This window comes from Linepithema humile, chromosome 4, assembly GCF_040581485.1.
Source record: "Linepithema humile isolate Giens D197 chromosome 4, Lhum_UNIL_v1.0, whole genome shotgun sequence".
Classification (NCBI taxonomy): domain Eukaryota; kingdom Metazoa; phylum Arthropoda; class Insecta; order Hymenoptera; family Formicidae; genus Linepithema; species Linepithema humile.
Genome location: NC_090131.1, coordinates 28,115,065 through 28,131,613, shown reverse-complemented (window position 1 = coordinate 28,131,613; position 16,549 = coordinate 28,115,065). Strand labels below are relative to the sequence as shown.

General features: G+C 37.5%; 1 protein-coding gene across 3 annotated transcripts in view; it reads left to right on the top strand.

Annotated features, from left to right (window-relative positions):
- The window catches only part of LOC105677853 (irregular chiasm C-roughest protein-like), a 126,001-nt gene extending 111,414 nt beyond the window's left edge, over positions 1 to 14,587 (top strand). Inside the window, exons 10-14 of one of the 3 annotated variants that reach the window (XM_012376727.2) lie at positions 2,796 to 2,951; positions 3,190 to 3,440; positions 3,589 to 3,824; positions 5,398 to 5,527; positions 6,980 to 14,587. In XM_012376727.2, the coding sequence (XP_012232150.1) occupies positions 2,796 to 2,951; positions 3,190 to 3,440; positions 3,589 to 3,824; positions 5,398 to 5,527; positions 6,980 to 7,078 (872 nt within the window). In that variant the 3' untranslated portion in view covers positions 7,079 to 14,587. Of the gene's footprint in view, positions 1 to 2,795; positions 2,952 to 3,189; positions 3,441 to 3,588; positions 3,825 to 5,397; positions 6,850 to 6,979 lie in introns of those variants that run through there. The other 2 variants (XM_067353777.1, XM_067353776.1) reach the window with 2 other exon arrangements.
- The last annotated feature ends 1,962 nt before the right edge of the window (positions 14,588 to 16,549 follow it).

Genomic DNA, 16,549 nt, shown 5'->3' with positions numbered 1-16,549 from the left:
CATGTTCGTGAAGACCAAGATAATACGTTCAGACGATTGCCCAACATTTGATTAAACATTCCAGACACTTTATTGTACACGAAATTCGTCCGAGAGATAAGTAAAAAAGACACGAAAATACAAAACAATTGCAACTCGACTGTGTGTTGGCAATATGCAGTCTTGCAGTCTGTGCAGTCTTAGAAAAATAAATCTGACAGATTAAAACGTCTACTAGGGCGGTATTCATAGTCCGTTCTTATATTTAAAATCGTCTTAAGCACGGACTTATATTCGCTCTCTTCGTCACACATAGATTGTGTCTGACGAAGAGAGCGAATATAAGTTCGTGCTTAAGACGATCTTGAATATAAGAACGGATTATGAATACCGCCCATAATTCACCAATCAGAGACAATAGCTACTTTATGGTTGTTACATAGTTATTTTTTTCTCAACCGCTAAAAACGCGTTTAATTAGAATTGGACAATTTTATCGACGCAAAAACTGATAGATCATCAGATAAATATTCGGTACTGCCGACTTGTCGCTAGTCACGCTTTCGTGACAGAAGAACATTGCTAAGTGGGAGATAATTCATGGTGGACAATAGTGGACACAAGCTACGATCGTCTGAATATTTTAAGTGAATTTGATTATCGGATTACTTGTTCCGAGTATTCCATTGCAATGGCCCTTCAATACTGCCTTTCAATATTGCTCGAAGTTCCGAATGCTGGATAACACTCATAACTCGTCGGATGAGTAAACGCTGTGAAACACCCGCATTAGAAAAGGTATCCTTTTGATAAATGCCGGCTTGTCGAGACGCGAAGCGCGAAGTGCCGATTACGAATATTGAGAAACATGTTCATCGCGGTTGTGCGGGACATGATACATCGAGACAATCGTCCATCGTTATATTCAATATTTCTGACATTTAAACACGGAATTTGTCCGAGATGGGTATAAAAGACGTGAGAATGCAAAAGTGATCGCAATTCAATCATGCTCCAACAATGCACGGCAAAACTATTTAACGATTATCGAATTCGATGTCATTGCGATTAATTTCACATATTTATGCGTGAAAGAGAAATGCCTCTTAGGGACACAATACCTTATTAAAACATTAATTAGAATATTAATATCGCATTGAAATAAATTGTTAAATTATGATTGAATTATTTGAGTTAAAATTGTTTGATATTTTGTCTGCTGAGTCATGTAAATATGTGAGTATTATGTTAAGTACACAGTTTATATTTATGCCATTATTTACTCTAATAATAGCGATGTATAAGTAGGGTGTAAAATATTCCCCATGGTGAAAAGTAATAGCATCGATCGGTTGTTTCGTTGTAACTCTCATAATTCAAGGATATTGTTGTCGTTAATACGTAATTTTAGATGCATATCCAACAGAGATGCCATACAAATATAGCTCATGTTTGTATTGACTAAGTAATCATTGAAATGTGAAGGTCAGGATTACGATATCTTTAGAAGTGAAGAAGTCTTAATTTTTACAAGTAGCTATTATATTTTATATATGTAGAATAGAACAAAAAAGTTTGTAATTCTATTATTTATGACATTTTAATATTTGATATGTATTGATGCATTTCTCTCTCTATGGCATCATTTTTTAATAATAGATTTTTTAATTAATTTTTGTAATATTTTTATTTAAAAAATTTATGATATTTCCATTTCAATATTTTTGTATCAAATGTTAAAATATCAAATAATAGAATTACGAACTTTTTTCTCTATTCAATAATATATAAAATTCGCAGGAACAGATGTAAGTCCAATAAACCCGGATAGCAGTGTGTTATAAATCGATTCACTTCTCCAAGCAGATTGGAAGTACGTAAAGTAGTTTAAAGATGATTAGGGGTTGAAATATTGCCAGAGCCTCTTACCGATGTATATTCAGTAGATAGATAACGCTGGCGAAATATACAGATATTTCACATATTTTTAAAAATCAAACAATCGAAATATTTAGATCTATTTAGACTTAACTGGATGCCGTTGCGTTTTATTATTATTTGCAGTAATATTTGAAAAATCTGTAACAATTATACAGTTGAAATTGCAGAGATTTTCACTGGTTCGTATTAGAATTATTTACCACGACATAACATTCATAACTATTTTGGTGCACGTAGATTTTTTTTGCACAAAACTAAATGAGAAATTTTTTTAACAACGCAATAATTTAAATCCTTTTGCAACGAAGCTTTTATGCGCTTATAATGCCCGGGGAGATCACAATTTGTAAGAGTAATGCGGCTACGGTGGAATGCTTTGTCTCTATTCGTACTTCTAAAAGATCAGAGAGATTCTAGATCAGCTCATTTGCACGGCCAGCTCTGCGGTTAATGATTTGCAAACTATTTTAATCATTGTCTTTAACGTATCAAATAATTGACTTCAATAAAATGATTCTTTATCAGTGTACAGCAAACTTTATAGACTGTTAAAGTTGCATATAACTTTATTCATTTTACATTCATTTATGTGTACAAAGAGAATTTATAAAAATGTAGAAAAAGTGATACGAGTCAGAAAAGAAATTGATTTTAAATGCTACTTGAACATAAATTATGGAGTTAATACTTCAGCTATAAAAGTATTTTAAAGAAGATACAAACACAGAGATATAAATTGTCACTGTTTAAGAGACGTCTGGAATTGAATGTTGTTTGACTTATATCACTTTTTAAGCGAAGGCACAATATATTAATAAGCAGCGCGCGTTGCTCTTCATCTGGTAAACGAGGTTTTAACTAGCCATGACGCTTAGCGTTGATTCCAGTCGATTGGCAACTGATCTTGATCATTGGTGGCCTGATTGTCTGCGTGATCCTCATTGGAATAATAGTCATACTCATTCTACAATGCCGCGATCGCATTAAGCAGCCACGACCGCGGACGACGCAAACTCAAGAGACTGATATGCGTAAGTAATTATTTTTAATAAGAATTCCACTTTGAATCTGCAAACTGTTGTAAAAATAATTGTGAATTTAGGATAAATAAGAATATGCCAACACAATTTTTAATAGTTAGCCAGATACGTTTTAAGATTTTTAAAGTGCACCTTTATGTATATATTTATTGCAGTTTTTTTATGTATACATTAATTGCAATGTTTTTTGTATATTAATTGCAGTTTTTTTTTCTTTTTATCTATGTAGAAGAGACCGATTCCAACGCTGATCGATACAGAGAAAGCGATAGGAGCAGCAACCTCTCGGATGTCAAAGCGGACATTCGAGCGGGATCTAGTGTCAGCAACGCGGAAAGTGTCACGGCTCTTGACAGTGAAGGTGAAGGAAGTACCAGGGGAGTGAACGCCTTGGCGCTTGCTGGGCCGGTGCCGAATCCATTATCCGGTTATCGTTACAGTGCCGATTACACCGAGCCGTCTTTTCCACCGAAAAATAACGTAAATAATAATTTTGTTGTGACGTTTTAATTTTGGAATATGTTAGTGTCTCCAATATTTTAGCGATTATAAAATATTTTTTATTCTTTTTTAAATCAGTGAATTCTAAAAGTAAGATTATGGCGCTTGTTTCTATGGCTTCCTGTAGGATGGTAGTAACAACAACGGTTACGTACCATACGTTGATTACACTCGCGATTACATGCCGCCGACGACACAGAGCGTGGGCGCCTCACGAGAATCCTTGAGTAGGATATCGTCAAGTGGTATTCTGTCATCGAAAAAAATTGGACTCAGCTCGGCCAATTTGGGCACCTCGACCCCGCAGACAACGCCAGTGATTGATCCACGATTTTCTGCGACATACGGCAATCCCTACCTCAGGTAAGGCGACATATATAGTAAGCTTTAGGCTTATTTATATATTATATATTTATTACAAAATATAACAATTTGTTGTTCGCCATTCTTTTCTAATTGGCTCGATTACATAATCTGTGAAAGGTGCGATAGCGTCAGTTAATATAATAGCTCTTCAATGTAAGCCGAGGAAATAACCTCGGCTGTGCTCGATCAAAGTTCCAAAATTTCTGAAAGTGTCAACATAGTCACAGGAGCTTTAGATTGAGCTCGCGCGGATGCCTCAGACTAATTATAATTGGCTCGTGCCATTGATCGGCCGTGGATACCTTAGGCAGTCACGTTCCGTTTACGTATACGACACGCGGGACGTCGCGCGGTGCTTGTCATCCCCGTGCGCGAGAATCTCGCGCCGTACGTGCCGGGAATGCGTTCATCGTGAACGACTAAATTAGATATGAGAGTGAAGCGCGGTTGCACCTTGCGCGAGCGCCGGAAAATGCTCTTCTCCCTTAAAAATATTACGGAGGCCCGATGATTAAAAAATCAACCAAGTAGAGAGAAAAGTAGAAAATTCCTCAGAAAACAACGCGTAAATTCCATTCATTTTAAATTAACGCGAATACTATCTACAATTTCTTCCGTCTAAATAACTATGTACCTACTGAATTTAACTGTTGATTTTTCAAGAATTTTTAAAATTTGTATTTTGCTCCGTTGAGCTGTTGTTCTTTTCAAAATTTTATATTCCCCTGCCGAAAGATGATCTCGAAGAAAGATCCAAGTATCTCACTGTTGTGTTTAGATACAGAGTCTATACTTCACTATCCGCATCTGGCTCGTACGTGCCTTCCCTTCTCTCTGTTTACTTTTCTCTGCCAGGAATGCAAACGGTAACAATTTCACGTGTTTTGTTTCAATTCGGACTCAGACCCAAAACTACTTCCGAGTCAAACAGGTTCGAATACGAATCGATGCGACTCTTTTCTAGTCTAGTTTCAGTCCGAGAACCGAGGGAAACTACGGAGCGAACTCGTTACAGCTTCCGTTCAGGTCCGCGGTTATAACATAGTTATAGAACAAAAGCTGACCGACTGTCGATGCAGTCTGCCTGAATCTTCCTCTGTCGAAGCAAGGAGAAGTGTAGAAATCGCAGAGAAACACCCCTTTACAATGACAGACCTCGGGATCAAAATCGAAACTTGGAAATTTACTATCTTGAAGCGGTTCGCATTTCAATTTCAACCCGCACATAACGTTCCTTTATTTCTTCCTATAATGGATCTTGATAATTATTTTGTAACTATTTAACTAAGATATTTCAGTAATTATTAATTATAAATCTCATTTATTTTATTGTTTATATTATAATTAATGTTACTTACAATGCAATAATGCAGTAATGAGAATGCAATGAGAGTTAAGGCATTTATGATGTTTAATGTGCAATTAAAACCCTGTTACAAATGATTGAATTCAGTTACTGTTTGCATTCCTGTTTCTCTCTTTCTATCTCTGATTTAAATTCCAGCACGTGGAAAAAAAGTCCGATTTCCCGTCACTAACACTGCGTTTTCTTTCTTACAAACAAACACAGAATGTCAGCGGCCGAGCAGCTCCGACACGCGCCGCACACAGCCGTGCCGGGAGTCACGCCGGCACCGCCGCCGTACACGCAGGCAATGAGAATGAATAGCTTGAATACCTTAAACGGCGCTGGCCCGCAGGTTGGTACAATGGTGAATGTATGTCAAATTCCTAAACGTAGTTACGCTGCCGCCTCCGACGTCGTAGTATTGCGGAGCTTCGTGCAACTTGGAGTAGGACGGGAGTAAACTGTCAATATTGCAAAGCCATTGCAACTGCGCGCGCGCTACTTTTATTTTGCAACGCTAATCCTTCCCCCGTACGGCTATTCCAATTCCCCGTTGCACGTATTTCTGCAACATAAATTGTTTCTGCCTGTTCTATCTTTCGCGCATGTTCTCGCGTAAGATGTAATGCGCCAAGCTCTTTGCGAGAAAAAGAATTACAAACGTAATAATCAGCCAAGTTTTATTCAGTTTGAATTACATAGTTGAATTTGATTGATATTCTGAATTAACTATAGAGTAAATATTAAAGAATGTATAAATGCAAGTCTCACTACACAATTAGATATTATAAATGTGCATGAATTAAATTAAATTGATTTGCTTCTTATTTTACATATTAATACTAGTTTTCTGCATTTTAAAAATTAGCTGATAAAATTTGCAAGTTAATTTATTATTTTTTATTACTTAATCAGATATGCTAATTATATATAATTACAAGCAGCAAAATAGTAGTATAAGTCAGTGATAAAAGTTACATATTTAAAAAGGCCTGATACTTAATTATTGTAGCAAAATACACAAATTTTCTGCTTTTTCTTTATAATAATTAGAAGAACTACCATAATGAAAATAACTGAAATAGTTAAAATTTGCATTATGTAGTTTTACAAACTCTTTTAGTTTCTAAAATGAGAAAAAATACGATTTACATCATCTTTTCGCTCACATAGTACTCGCTTAGTGTTTTCATGTTGTATAATTCAATCTCTGCGCTATTTAAAGCTTTATAGCTTAATGGACATAGATGGAAACATTAACTGAAATATCTATATTATATTTCTATAGAAATAATGTAATTAAATGTAAATGTTATACATATGTCATGTAATATTGAAATATTAATTGTAATTCAACGTTTATAAGTGTATGTGTGCGAAACAACGGTATATCAAATATCTCTCAAAAAGGGAGAAAAATTATTAATTATTCTTTCTTGTGATTAATATGTTCACTAGAAAATGAAAATTTGTAGAATTTATCATTCATTTTTTTTGCATTTTGCTCCATTTAGATGTATTACTAAATTTTGCGTTTGCAGCGAAAAATTATTAAATGATTAAATCCTACATTATTAGTGTTAGAACTACAGAGGCTTGTACATATATATTTTTTTATACAAAAGACTTAAAACAAATATGTAGATTTATTGCTTGATGCAAAGAAGGTAAAATCTTTTTTTTTAAGTGTAAAGAGGAAAATACTAAAGTAAAAGCAGAGTAGTATTTGTAGAAAGATTTAACAATGCGAGATATTAAATTGCCGACTGTAATTCAGAATTGCGCGCTCCTTTCTGTTTTGCAGGCCCCATTATCAGCGCACTATATCACCGGCGGTCCGAACGGCGCCATGGCAACGGTAAAGCGCACGTCTGCAGTAGGCACGTTAGCGACGCACGTATGAGGCCAGGGGATCTATCCGAATTAGAACCGTCGATACTCGGGCCTAACTGAAACCACCTTCGAACTCGGCCGTGCCTTCGAGACGCCCCGCTATTCGCTCGGTTCCACACGCTTGAGCGCAACGGCGGGATCGGCAACGCGCGATGCGCGACGTCTTATTGATGGATCGGAACGAAGCCAATATCGTTACGACGAAATCCGCTACGCTCACGACACGGAACGTTATAGAGCGGAATGCGAGCGACTTCTCGGGCGAAGGTCACGGGGCAGCAAGGGTCACGGCGGGGTCACGGACCGAGCACAACGAATGACCGAGAACGGCGAGGCGCTCAAATACATCGAGCTGGTGCTTCGGCAGCTACGGAGAGCCAGCAGAGATCATCAAGAGCTCGTGCGACAACGTCACGTGGACTTCCAATACGAGATCAATAAGCAGATCAACGAGAGAGCCTGGCATCAGTATCATCGAGAGAGACGTGAGGATTCGACAGACGTGCCTAGAACTTGGTCCAGGTCCTCGAGCAGTCCGTGGGAATCAGACTTGACCTTGAGGAAAGCGCGGCCAGACGTTACGACGAGGTTGCTAACGAAGAGGAGGAATTATGGTGGAACGGCGCAGAGCACAGTCGATATTCTCGGACCAGGTCCTGCGCGATCACACATCCAGGACGGAATAACCGCGGCCGCTTACCAAGAGATGAAATATATTCCTGAAAGTGTCGACTGGAAGGAAACGCGGGAAGCGTTTGGTGCGTGGAGTCTGCCTGAACCCTCATCGAGCAATGATCAAAGGACATCCTCCACCGTCATTTAGCGTGGGAAATATTGGCTTTGTGCAGGTGGAATTCGCCGATTCTCACAAAGGCTGCGGAAGAGCATGGAAAAATTCAGAAAATCGAGATGTGAATCGGAGGCTCTCTCGTAACAGGAGAAGAAAGCATTGACGTGAAAATGTCAATGAGCGCGACTCGTTCGTGTTAATGATACGCTTGCGCTTGAACTGCACCTGAAATCAAACTATCTCGCTGCGGTAGTGAACGTTGAAGAGAAACCGGCCGGTGCGGAAGGGACGCCGATATCGAAGGGAACGGACGTACTCTCCTTTTGGGTCAATAAGATTAGATTTTTAGGAAGAGGAGCGCCGTGAGTGGTGTGCTCGGAGGAGGTTCGTGAGTACGAAGGGGGGGGGCGATGTTGGTTGGGTTCGTGGATCGAAGGTACTACTCTTCGGTCGGTGGCGAAAACAGACCACTCGGTATCGACAATCTTCTATTGACGTACTTTAGATCTTCTATATAATAAGCGTTTAATAAAACTCGCTCGAGCGGAAAGCGACGAGAGACGGAAAGTCCGAACGAATCACGTCGCGAATTGTTGCTGTCGCGGTGGTGGCCGAATACCGGGAAATAAATCAACATCGTACAACGCGATTACTCTCGCGAGACGTCAAAGGGTCTTTTTAAGACTGAGAGCTTTATCGTCAGATGTCGTTTTCTCGGTAATTCGCAAGAGACGCCAACCGAAGCTGGGTTTACATCTGATATCCACAGCGTGACAGTTCCGTTTGACATTTTTCCGATTAATGAAAAAATAATTTTTGAGATTTCTCTTTTCAGAAACTCGTTGCGAATCTTACTTTGCTCATTAGCATTCTCTCACTGTGATGCAACGTTCGAGATATTTCAACGTTCACGTTGCATTCACCGGTCATACGCGAACGCAACGGATGTCAGGCGTAAACCTACCGTAACGGGGAACGTCTTGGCTGCCACTTCGATGTTTACTGTGTCGCGCTGCCTTTTTGTATTTGTAGGGAAAAATAAAACAGAGAGATTAGCTTGTAAGGGATGTTCTCGTGCAGCATCCGCGGACTAAGGGCGCACGTTAAGGATAATGACGACGCCGCGGCGGTCACGTGGCTTACGTGGCTCACAACAAGCCGCGATAAGTTCGTGACTTCGCGTTTCCTCCGGCCTCAAGTTCCACGTGCGACGGGCAGGTAATAGTAGCGCGAGTCCGCGCGAAGGGATCGATACACCGTGTGTTTTGCGGTTGTTCGCATTTGTAAAATAGATAGCGAAATCATTAGTATATATATATATATAAATATATATATATATAAATATATTATACACCTGTTGTCAATATGAGCATAGGGCCTATATATAGTTTGTCGGCACTACGTGAAAGCGAATTCTATTTGAAATAAGCTCGTTCGCGGGATGGGACGGCTTTGTGTAAATAACTATTGATAAATGATTATTATATACATTAAAAAAAAAAAAAAAACGTAACGAAACACGAAACGGCGCAATGTCCTCTGGCGTTGCGGTTTCATCGCGCATTTTTCCAAAAGAAAGAAGACGAAAGCGCGCAACCGAATCCGCGCTCAATCTCACTCGTAACGCGTTAAGTTATTATTTTTTTCTCAGCATATGCCCTTTCCATTTCGATGCGCCGTAATTCGTTACCGAGGATAGACGCGCGATGTATTCAAGGGGAGAATTTGATAAAATAAAATGTAATACTTTTACAGATTCTAACGCCATAAACATAATTGAACTAATCTTTTTTTAGCATCGCTCGAAATAGATGACACAATCTATTGAAAAATGTACGAAGAGAATATGATAAAATCAGATTTTACAGTGAAAAACTACGACAGTTAAATGAATATGATTTAAAAATACGTTATACTAAGAGGATTGAAATATACAAGTAAATTTAATATTAGATTTAATAATTTAAAAGCTCGCGTTAAAGTAATAACGTTTCTAATTGTAAGTTTAAAATTATTAAACCTTTGTTAAAAAATTTACACATTTATCAAATTATACCCGTGAGTCTCTTGTTCGTGCTTTCTCGGGAACGATCTACAGCGCGATCGATTCTCAATTTATTATAGTGCGACCGGGGAAAAAAAAAACGTATTCTGAAAATTACGTCGTGATGTACAGAACGGATATAAGGGATACCATTCATAATGTTATAACGAAACAGGGTAGCCTATCAATTATTAAGACAATTTCAAAAACGAAGGCTGCACAATACAGACTGGGCCGTACGCGCGCGTCCCGCGGGATGCAATCAATCCGCGCGGAGAACCCTCGGCGATTCGCATTATCGTTGACGAGGGGGAAGTTATTATTGAACGATACCGATCGTCGCACGTTGAAAAGCTAAAATTCCGGCTGCGAATGCGCATGCACATTCGCGTCATCGGGAGAGATATCTTTATATTGTAACGTCTGTAACATAACTTCTGTACATATCTGGAATTATTGCTCACCGTATCTCGTAAGATTTAGTTAGTTTTGTAACTGTGAACCACTATATGCATATTTCACTCTACGAGAGGCGCCTCGCGACAAACGTTTCGTCCTGGAAAGATGGAGTCGCGTTCATCCAGGAGGATATGAGCCGTGTCATTCTCCTGTGAAGAAGTTATTGAACCGTGTATTTGAACATTTATGCGGCTTATTCCCCGGTAATGATCATGGCTGTTTCCTTTCAAAATGACGAAAACAAAATTTTAACTTTCGGTATTAACGCACTGGGTGTGCTGACGTTCTACTTAACTGTCGTTCGTATGGAGAACATTTTAGCTGAATTAAAAATTAAATTATCGATTGAAAAATCGATCTTATATATTAAATTATTTTTTTATATACTTGTAATATTTGCATCTTGTATTAGAAAAAATTCCATGGTTTAATAAAAATTCCGAGACTTTATCGCATGCGTTAAGTAAGCGATGGAACTTTTTCATCAACTTCACGCGGATGACAGTTAATTGTGGTTTCATCGACGCGTCGTGAAATCATCGTTGAAGACTGTTGATAGGGATTCGCGAATCATCCATCCGGGGTTCCGCTTCTCGTGCATTATTCGATCATTCTGTACAATGTTCACGCCGATGTTACTGTTAACTATTTAAGATTTCGGAACTTTCAGTTCGAACGCGTACACGAAGGCACCGTGTGTGCGTGGAATGGTGAATAATGCATATATAAGTATCGTGCTTACGAGTGGTACTCTCGACTGCCGAATGTACAGACGATAGGAAGCGAAGAGAGCGCGAGCACGGGAGAAACTTGATCGCGAATACATTCGGTGCGAGAAGTTATACATACAGATACACGATTTCTATTATTATAACAAAAAGAAAAAAAGAGAAAAACGTAGATTAAAGAGGTATATACGCGAGAAGTAACTACAATCAATGTACTGGATGGTCCGCGGCGATGTTAAAATTAGAAAAGTTTATGTCGTTTGAATCTTAGGAGTTTACGCCTTCTCTGCCGCAGGACCATCCTATACGTATTAATTGGTTATCTGTCAATTATTAATTGAATTACATCAATTTCTTCGCCTTTAGTCAAAGAACGGGGATTCTTCTAATGGGTGTAGCGTGGCGCGATCGCGTTGTTGTAAAGTCAAATTCCTAGGCAATGTAAGAGACACAGTCCTTTTAGCGAGCGATAACCCGCGCGCGTTCGCATAACGAAAGAAGATAATTGCCTAACGGGGTGGACGAGAGGATTTTTCAAATTTGTTGATACTTTTCATACTTTACGACTAGGAATTATGGCCTATTACTACTATTACGCAAAGTTTATCCACCGACTCGGTTCCTTTTATTCGCCCCTACGAAGTGTCGCGCTCGCGCGATAGAAAGCATGTTCAAACCGCGTTAAGAAGCGAAACTGTGAATAATTTGTCGGAAAAAATCTTGGAATGGCATGTATCATTCAACTAATCTCACTTTTTCTGTAGCGTCTATTTGCCTTCTTTGATAAAAATTACGAGCAAATTAACGACTAATTAATTGAGTTTCAGATTGTTATCTGTTTAATTAATATAATTTCTTCGACGTTCTCTCTTTAACATCTACAGCTTACGATTTACTTACAAAATACAAGAATTTTAATTACCAGTGCATTAAATTAAATATTAAACAAACTTGGTCGATTTTTAAGCAAGCTACAAAGTTATGCCCTACGGCTATATAAACACGTTAGACGCTGAGAGGATTAATTAAAATGCAAATTAAATTAAGTAAACGCAAGGTGTTAAAGGGTTAAAATAATTTGTATTAATTTTTATTACACTGAGCCAATGAAACATCGAAAATACAGCAGGTATGTGCCTTTCTAGGATAATGCGTCCGACTCCCCTCCTCCCCCCCTCCTCTCCTCCTATCTTAATCGCGCCGTATTAAAAAGAACCGAGTCGGCTAAAATTCGTGAATGGGAAAGTGACTTTTTAGAGAATGAGCGTTCTCTTTGCGTGCTACCGCGAGCCGCGTAACGTGGCAATGGATGCATGAATATAATCTATTTCGAATTTGACTGAACGACACATAGGAGATAATATATACCCCCATATTTTTCTCGATGTTAAGCTTTTTCTCAGAATGTATATGGAACGTACATACGTCTACGCGAATCAATTCGAACGTGCCGGTCGCGCGTCATTCGACATCGAGGCCGTCTTTCGCGACGACGGATGCAGCTGATCGTTTTGAAAGTGCGAGTCGCAAATTCCGATTCAGAATGATCACTTTCGCTCAATTGCTAGGAGAGAAACGCGTTCATTTTCAACAAGAGATCCTTTTTCCGGAAATAAAAAAAGAAAATTAAATTTCTTCCGCGGTCTTCTCACGACCGCCACTGTTACAGATAGTGGAAGGGAAAGCGGGGAATTAAAAACGTAGCCGTCTGCGAACAAATCTATGTTACGTATCTATCTTCCGTGTGTATGCGTGTACGTGTGCGTGTACTGTGATCATTTTTCAAAGGGAATCAGATCTGTCAGATTGATTATGCATTCAAATGATTGCATTTTAATACGTTAGGAACGACATTCTCGCGTACTTGGGAACAAGTAATCGACGTCGACAAGTAATCGATGCATCTGTTGCTCTCATTTCGTTTACAGTGCGATTCTTCGCGCGAAAGTAGGGCAATAGCGAAGAACATTATTTCCGAAACAAATCAATCGTTTCAAAAAAAAAGCATTAATCAAAGAAAAGAAACTTAGCAAAAAGGTGATTTGTCGCTGTTTTATTTCAGATGTTTTCAATTAATATTTGCTTTTTAAAAGCAATCTGGAAATTCTTAAGCACTAGTTATTTTTGAATTTGATAAAATATTTTTCTGTAAAAAAAATTAATTTCCATAAAATTAATCAATATTTCTACATTAAAATATTTTTTTCAAGTAAACTGAGATATCTCTTTGCAGATATGGAGTGTTAATTAAGTCAATACATCAATGAAATAACCGATTTAAATGTATTCGTAAAAATCATATCGGAGAAACTGAACTCAATAAAATTCTATAATCGCATTTCCTCAATCGACCAGTAACGCAAAGATGCACAAATCAACTATATCGACAAATTGCCATGTACAGTGTACAAAAGAATTCTTGTACCGCGATTCGATATATCGACATTTTCGATTAACATTCCCACACAATTTCATACACCACGAAACATATCCACTACTTATTAAACGCTAATATTAGCGAAACTTATAGAGCGATTATTATATGATACTGCCGGGATGGCAATCAACGTGATTTATGAAATAGAGTTTCGTCATGAACGCAGAAACATACTTGCATAAGGTGATATATCTTTCTATTCTACTCGACGGTACAAGAATTTTTGTTAGAGATATTACACAGAGTGTACATATGCGAGCAAGCTTCGAGAATTGATCAATAAGTTCATCGACTACTGTAAACCTTCTGAACTGATAGCTTTAATTAATTAATTGATTCTTATTACATTATAGCTGTTTGATCATTTGTACTTTTTAAATATTGAAACATGGCAGAATTGTCATTACGATAATGATCATTCAAACTAGTTTGAAATACTAACTAAATAAGTACACTTTCCTCTTTTATCGAATTCTTTAAACATGTTTTTTTTTTTGTTTTTAACGAATTTAAAGCCAGTTCTCTATTTGACCAGGTCTTTCCGTCAGAATAATGAAATCGCACAAATAAAATTTATAGAAAATATGAAATCACGTATATTAATCCACTATAGACTGAGAAAGGACGCGTTTACGTCGTAATATCATGCAATTTCTTACTAACGCGCAAAAATACACACTTTTCATCGAAGAAGAAGACTTGATGCAATTATTTATACGATGTTATCGCGTGATTCGGATTAATTTAGTAGAGATAATCGTAACTTAAGCGCTCCTGTTTTGAAATCTTGACTTTTTTTCCGTCGCAACGCCGAATCTACAATCAAATCGCGAGATTTCACGTTTTCCGCGAAAATAAATTTCATTTTGAAATGACGTTCGTTCAATTAAAGGTGCGTCAGATACAACACGCTCGAACATATGTAACATATCACGTCCATTACTCGTTCGTATCGCAGAGCCTCGATTGCAATTACCGCTATCGATTAAATTAAGATTGAATTCCGAATTCCTCGCATGTACCTGTAGCATTAAAAAAAAAAAAGAGAAAAAAAAAGAAAAGCATAAGAGACGCCAACAGAGATTACACGCAATGTTCGCACAAGATCTTCCGTTTATTAAAAGAAAAAGAAGAAAAAAAAGAAAAAATGAGCGATCGAAAGAGAAAAGGGAACGAATGAGAGCGCGTCAGTGAAAAAGGGAGATAGAGAGTGAAGACTTTTTGCAATAGCGTGCTTTCGATACGTTAAAACGCGAAGATTGAAGCCGGTGTATTTTCGGTGAGTTTAATTTCCGTGAGATAGAAACATCGAGATATGAGCGGAGCGAAATTACACCGGTTTGGATCTCCGATTAAGCGCTAATATCAACAGATCGCATGTACAGTAAATAATAATGTAAATGTAAAGTAAAAATTGCCATGACAGCTCGCAAAATCGTCCCCGTTTCCACACGTGGGACTCGAGCGAGTTTATATTCAGCAGTACGGTATTGCAAAAACTCCCTAATGTGTGAGTGAGTCCGAAAACTTTATTACAACGCAAAGTGGTCAATCTATTTCGATATGACAGTGTGCCAATAATTCTTCATCCCAGTATAGTTAACGTACGTCACATCTCTCATTCGTTTTACCGTAGCGAGGCCCCACGGGAATCCGCTCGCGTGGTTGCGTAATTACATTTTTATTCTACACACGCATGATACCGTAAGAGTGTAAGTACAAAAATATTACGATCCATTACTTTCGATTTTCGATGTTTCTTGCACAGTAGAGCCGGTAGATATCACCCGTATCCTGCCATCCCTTAGCTTTAATACAGTTTTCTTTTTACGTGGCGAAATTTCAATCCAATCCGTTCTTATTTCACGCACGAGTGAGGGCAAAGCACGATTTGCAACGATGTAAATACGTAAATTGTATCAGAAGCTCTGTTAAACAAAGATTTTTGATAAACTTTAAGCGTGCGAATAAGTAGCAAATTTCAATCTTCCACCTTTAAAAGAATTTTCATAGAAATTCAGCGCGAAGCTGAACAGCAATTAAGTGTTTTAACACAAATATGTTGTGATAAATGACAACGTGCAATCTCATTTTCTTCAGTGTGCAAAAAACCAGTTTTAACTTCGCGGAGAAAAATTGGAAGAACCCGTGCAATTTTTTGACACATTTTATAATATACATTCGCGGAACGCATTTCTTTTCAATCATGTAAAAAGCCAAAGAGATTTTTATTTTACGTTACATGTGTATTATTTGAGTTACATCCTGTACGTGATCGCATGATTTGTGTGCACGTCCATCGAGTGCTTTAATTATTTTTATCATTAATTATTTTGTTGACACATATGCATATATTATACTTCCACATGTGAAACTGGTATAATTCAAAATATTAATTTTTCGGCGAGCTCAATATCAGATATTTCTATCCTATTTAATGAATAAAATGTTTTCTGTATAATGATTGACGAATGTGTAATACTTAATAGGTAAATTAAGAGTGCTGAGAAGATTTGAATAACAATATTTTCTAAAATATTGTTAATAACTATTTATTAATTATTACGTATTATCAGTATACGAAATATTAATTATATTTAAATGCAGCATGTTATATCCGTTTGTTAGCATCAAAATTTTTTTAGTCGCACCGATCACATTCTGGAAATGTAATATCTATAAATGTGTTGAACGCAATTTTTTTATACGATACGCAATACGATTTTTGTAGCTTAAGCATTACGTATACACAACCTATTATTACGCTGTATATTTTATTTTATTGGTGATAGCATTATCATGCAAGACGATTATAATAACGATAATTATTATTTTTATTATCACGTTATTTATAATTCATCTTACGTACTTATCGTTAAGCGAATATAGTGCCGTTTATTTTATGTTTTCCGTAGAACGTAATGTATATATCGCCGATGTTATTATATTTTATTAAATATCTGCCATAACATAGCTCCCATAGTCTGACATTTTTCTTCTTCGTTCTCGTATCGTGTTTTTTT